Raw genomic sequence first — 6,000 nt, forward strand, 5'->3', positions numbered from 1 at the left:
CAGCAAGAGTGCGAAACTCAATAGAGTAGTCTGTTATGGATCGATTACCTTGACATAGGGAAGACAGGGCCCTGGAAGCCTCCTCCCCAAAAACAGATCGATCAAAAACCCGTATCATCTCCTCCTTAAAGTCCTGATACTGGTTAGTACACTCAGCCCTTGCCTCCCAGATTGCCGTGCCCCACTCACGAGCCCGTCCAGTAAGGAGAGATATGACGTAGGCGACACGAGCAGTGCTCCTGGAGTAAGTGTTGGGCTGGAGAGAAAACACAATATCACACTGGGTGAGGAACGAGCGGCATTCAGTGGGCTCCCCAGAGTAACACGGCGGGTTATTGATTCTGGGCTCCGGAGATTCGAAAGCCCTGGAAGTGGCCGGTGGATCGAGGCGGAGATGGTGAACCTGTTCTGTGAGGTTGGAGACTTGGGTGGCCAGGGTCTCAACGGCATGTCGAGCAGCAGACAATTCCTGCTCGTGTCTGCCTAGCATCGCTCCCTGGATCTCGACGGCTGAGTGGAGAGGATCCGAAGTCGCTGGGTCCATTCTTGGTCGGATTCTTCTGTTACGGTGCGTGAATGAGGACCCAAAAGCGAATTAACGTAAACAGAACTTCTTTAATAACAAAACATAGGTAGGCTCAGATGGACCGGCAGATTCCGACAGGACAGGACAAGGTTGCAGCAAACATGACGATAGTCTGGTTCAGGCATGAAAAACACAAACAAGAATCCGACAAAGACAGGAACAAAAACAGAGAGAGATATAGAGGACTAATCAGAGGGAAAAAGGGAACAGGTGGGAAAAGGGGTGACGAGGTAGTTAGGAGGAGACAAGGAACAGCTGGGGGAAAGAGGGGGAGAAAAGGTAACCTAATAACGACCAGCAGAGGGAGACAGGGTGAAGGGAAAGGACAGAAACAAGACACAACATGACAATACATGACATCATATCTGTTTAGAGACTGTAATACTAGGATAGGTTGTTGTTGTTATAGAGACAGGTCATATCTGTTTAGAGACTGTAATACTAGGAGAGGTTGTTGTTATAGAGACAGGTCATATCTGTTTAGAGACTGTAATACTAGGAGAGGTTGTTGTTGTTATAGAGACAGGTCATATCTGTTTAGAGACTGTAATACTAGGAGAGGTTGTTGTTGTTATAGAGACAGGTCATATCTGTTTAGAGACATTAATACTAGGAGAGGTTGTTGTTGTTATAGAGACAGGTCATATCTGTTTAGAGACATTAATACTAGGAGAGGTTGTTGTTGTTATAGAAACAGGTCATATCTGTTTAGAGACTTTAATACTAGGAGAGGTTGTTGTTGTTATAGAGACAGGTCATATCTGTTTAGAGACTGTAATACTAGGAGAGGTTGTTGTTGTTACAGAGACAGGTCATATCTGTTTAGAGACATTAATACTAGGAGAGGTTGTTGTTGTTATAGAGACAGGTTATATCTGTTTAGAGACTGTAATACTAGGAGAGGTTGTTGTTGTTATAGAGACAGGTCATATCTGTTTAGAGACTGTAATACTAGGAGAGGTTGTTGTTGTTACAGAGACAGGTCATATCTGTTTAGAGACTGTAATACTAGGAGAGGTTGTTGTTGTTACAGAGACAGGTCATATCTGTTTAGAGACTGTAATACTAGGAGAGGTTGTTGTTGTTATAGAGACAGGTCATATCTGTTTAGAGACTGTAATACTAGGAGAGGTTGTTGTTGTTATAGAGACAGGTCATATCTGTTTAGAGACTGTAATACTAGGAGAGGTTGTTGTTACAGAGACAGGTCATATCTGTTTAGAGACTGTAATACTAGGAGAGGTTGTTGTTGTTACAGAGACAGGTCATATCTGTTTAGAGACTGTAATACTAGGAGAGGTTGTTGTTATAGAGACAGGTCATATCTGTTTAGAGACTGTAATACTAGGAGAGGTTGTTGTTGTTATAGAGACAGGTCATATCTGTTTAGAGACTGTAATACTAGGAGAGGTTGTTGTTGTTACAGAGACAGGTCATATCTGTTTAGAGACTGTAATACTAGGAGAGGTTGTTGTTGTTACAGAGACAGGTCATATCTGTTTAGAGACTGTAATACTAGGAGAGGTTGTTGTTGTTACAGAGACAGGTCATATCTGTTTAGAGACTGTAATACTAGGAGAGGTTGTTGTTGTTACAGAGACAGGTCATATCTGTTTAGAGACTGTAATACTAGGAGAGGTTGTTGTTGTTACAGAGACAGGTCATATCTGTTTAGAGACTGTACTACTAGGAGAGGTTGTTGTTGTTACAGAGACAGGTCATATCTGTTTAGAGACATTAATACTAGGAGAGGTTGTTGTTGTTATAGAGACAGGTCATATCTGTTTAGAGACTGTAATACTAGGAGAGGTTGTTGTTGTTATAGAGACAGGTCATATCTGTTTAGAGACTGTAATACTAGGAGAGGTTGTTGTTGTTATAGAGACAGGTCATATCTGTTTAGAGACTGTAATACTAGGAGAGGTTGTTGTTATAGAGACAGGTCATATCTGTTTAGAGACTGTAATACTAGGAGAGGTTGTTGTTATAGAGACAGGTAATATCTGTTTAGAGACTGTAATACTAGGAGAGGTTGTTCTTGTTATAGAGACAGGTCATATCTGTTTAGAGACATTAATACTAGGAGAGGTTGTTGTTGTCATAGAGACAGGTCATATCTGTTTAGAGACTGTAATACTAGGAGAGGTTGTTGTTGTTACAGAGACAGGTCATATCTGCTTAGAGACTGTAATACTAGGAGAGGTTGTTGTTGTTATAGAGACAGGTCATATCTGTTTAGAGACTGTAATACTAGGAGAGGTTGTTGTTGTTATAGAGACAGGTCATATCTGTTTAGAGACATTAATACCAGGAGAGGTTGTTGTTATAGAGACAGGTCATATCTGTTTAGAGACATTAATACTAGGAGAGGTTGTTGTTGTCATAGAGACAGGTCTTATCTGTTTAGAGACTGTAATACTAGGAGAGGTTGTTGTTGTTACAGAGACAGGTCATATCTGTTTAGAGACATTAATACTAGGAGAGGTTGTTGTTGTTATAGAGACAGGTCATATCTGTTTAGAGACTGTAATACTAGGAGAGGTTGTTGTTGTTACAGACAGGTCATATCTGTTTAGAGACTGTAATACTAGGAGAGGTTGTTGTTGTTACAGACAGGTCATATCTGTTTAGAGACTGTAATACTAGGAGAGGTTGTTGTTGTTATAGAGACAGGTCATATCTGTTTAGAGACTGTAATACTAGGAGAGGTTGTTGTTGTTACAGAGGGATGTCAAACCCAAAAGTGACAGGATTCTGAAGACAAGACAGGAGATACAGTTAGAAGTGGACAAGCTGAAGAGAAACTTGATTCATCAGGTAATAAAGCATAGGTTTCAATGTGTGTGTTTGTGTGTGTTTTTGATTTGTGTAAGGCATAAACGTGTGTGTGTGTGTGTATGTATGCATGCTTGTGTAGTGTGTTTTGATTCATATATGCATTAATGTGTGTGTGTGTGTGTGTGTGCGTGTGTGCGTGTGTGCGTGTGTGTGTGTGTGTGTGCATGCTTGTGTAGTGTATTTTGATTCATATATGCATTAATGTGTGTGTGCGTGCATGCGTGTGTGTGTGTGTGTGTGTGTAGCAACCAGTAGCGGAGGTGGAGACCCAGCTGATAGAACAGTGTGTGGAACAGGAGCAGGAGCTGATGAGACAGTCTCACAGACACAGAGAGGAGCTCCACACCCTCAGCTGTCTGACTCAGATCAAAGCTGACGAGAGAGAGCAGAAGTCCAGGGACCGCCACAGGGCTGAGGTAAAACACATCATATCAGATCACTATAGAACATCTCACCATCAACGTTCCCTCCCATTTTTAGGTGGCAAATTTCAGGTCTGCTGAGCGCGAACTTGAACGTTGTTAAAATTCCGTGCAACTTCCAGCGCGCGTTTACTGTCAACACTGAGGCTCTACCCTCTTTAAGTGACAGTTTTAACAGTGGTCAGGTAGGCTACTGTAGCTATTTGATCATAATGTCTGTAGGCCTACCATAATGTTAGTGGCCTAGCATCAAAAACATGGAGAAAATGTATCCCATAACATTTAAACATGGAAATATCTGTTCTATCATTCAGCCTACAGTAGCAGACAATGTGTGGCGTTCAGTGTAGGTCTACATTCCATGAGACTTTAGAATAAAACATGCAGGGCTTGACATGAACCTGTTTGACTGACAATGTTGTTGTATTGTTTGATGCAAGACTCCACACAATAAAATTGATTATTATTCCCACACCATTATTACAGAGAATCAGGCAAATTATTGAAGCCTGTCTCAAAATACAACACTGCCCCTTTAAGATAAAACTAAATCTCTTTCCCTGACTGGCTTTTAAAAGTCTAGAAATGTACACTTTTTCTGGTCTTGTAGAAAGCAATCCCTCCCCTATTGACGACTACAGATGATCTTGAACTGGGCTAATAACTCACTAACTAGAAAATAATATGAACTAAATGTGCACGTGTGCTACATACAGCTCTCGCTTTGATCTCAAAACAAACACATCTACTCACCACCACTCATGTTGTAAACACAGTCCAGTTCAAAGTGAATGGCACAGATCCATATATAGCAATGGCCATTTGCATATAGACCTGAGATAACGCACAACATGAGATAACATACAACATGAGATAACACAGAACATGAAATAACAAACAACCTGAGATAACACACAACATGAAATAACAAACAACCTGAGATAACACACAACATGAAATAACAAACAACCTGAGATAACATACAACATGAGATAACACACAACCTGAGATAACACACACGGTCTGAGTTAAGTAACACACACATTGTGAGGTAATATGTCCACAGGTAATCCAAATAACAACAGCGACATGCCTGAGGTAACAGACCTGAGGTAACAGACCTGAGGTAACAGACCTGAGGTAACAGGCCTGAGGTAACAGGCCTGAGGTAACAGACCTGAGGTAACAGACCTGAGGTAACAGACCTGAGGTAACAGACCTGAGGCAACAGACCTGAGGCAACAGACCTGAGGTAACAGACCTGAGGTAACAGACCTGAGGTAACAGACCTGAGGTAACAGACCTGAGGTAACAGGCCTGAGGTAACAGGCCTGAGGTAACAGACCTGAGTTAACAGACCTGAGGTAACAGACCTGAGGTAACAGACCTGAGGTAACAGACCTGAGGTAACAGACCTGAGGTAACAGACCTGAGTTAACAGCCCTTTGCTGCAATCATTTACTACAGCTACAGTAATCACTTACAGTGTAGCTTCAGCATGACTCTGGTAATGGTTTCCATAGTGACCTGTTGATGTTCTCAACAAAACAACAAAACACACAAGCTAAGACTAACTTTCTTGCACTCTGGGGAAAGTTGACTCATCAGCTTTTACTAAGAAGATAAGAAAGATCATGTATTATTTTAATGTATCAACAGCAAAGATACCATCGCATCAAGCAAGAGCTGAGAGGCAAGAGTCTGGTGATCCATGAACTCAAGAAGCAGAACCAGGAGGTCCAGTCCAGGTAGCTCTCACTGCTGAATGAAGACCTTAACGCCTAGCCTTAACCCTTAACCTGTAACCTTAACGCCTAGCCTTAACCCTTAACCTGTAACCTGTAACCTTAACGCCTTAACCCTTAACCTGTAACCTTAACGCCTAGCCTTAACCCTTAACCTGTAACCTTAACGCCTTAACCCTTAACCTGTAACCTTAACGCCTAGCCTTAACGCCTTAACCCTTAACCTGTAACCTGTAACCTTAACGCCTAGCCTTAACCTGTAACCTTAACACCTTAACCCTTAACCTGTAACCTTAACGCCTTAACCCTTAACCTGTAACCTTAACGCCTTAACCCTTAACCTGTAACCTTAACGCCTAGCCTTAACCTGTAACCTTAACACCTAGCCTTAACCCTTAACCTGTAACCT

General features: G+C 41.8%; 1 protein-coding gene across 3 annotated transcripts in view; it reads left to right on the plus strand.

The window, feature by feature from the left end:
* The window catches only part of LOC110531894 (coiled-coil domain-containing protein 146), a 65,392-nt gene that overhangs the window by 37,069 nt on the left and 22,323 nt on the right, over positions 1-6,000 (plus strand). For all 3 annotated transcript variants that reach the window (XM_036945274.1, XM_036945272.1, XM_036945273.1), the window contains exons 10-12: positions 3,311-3,403; positions 3,670-3,840; positions 5,506-5,594. In XM_036945274.1, the coding sequence (XP_036801169.1) occupies positions 3,311-3,403; positions 3,670-3,840; positions 5,506-5,594 (353 nt within the window). The remainder of the gene's footprint in view (positions 1-3,310; positions 3,404-3,669; positions 3,841-5,505; positions 5,595-6,000) is intronic.

This window comes from Oncorhynchus mykiss, chromosome 15 (assembly GCF_013265735.2).
Source record: "Oncorhynchus mykiss isolate Arlee chromosome 15, USDA_OmykA_1.1, whole genome shotgun sequence".
Lineage (NCBI taxonomy): Eukaryota > Metazoa > Chordata > Actinopteri > Salmoniformes > Salmonidae > Oncorhynchus > Oncorhynchus mykiss.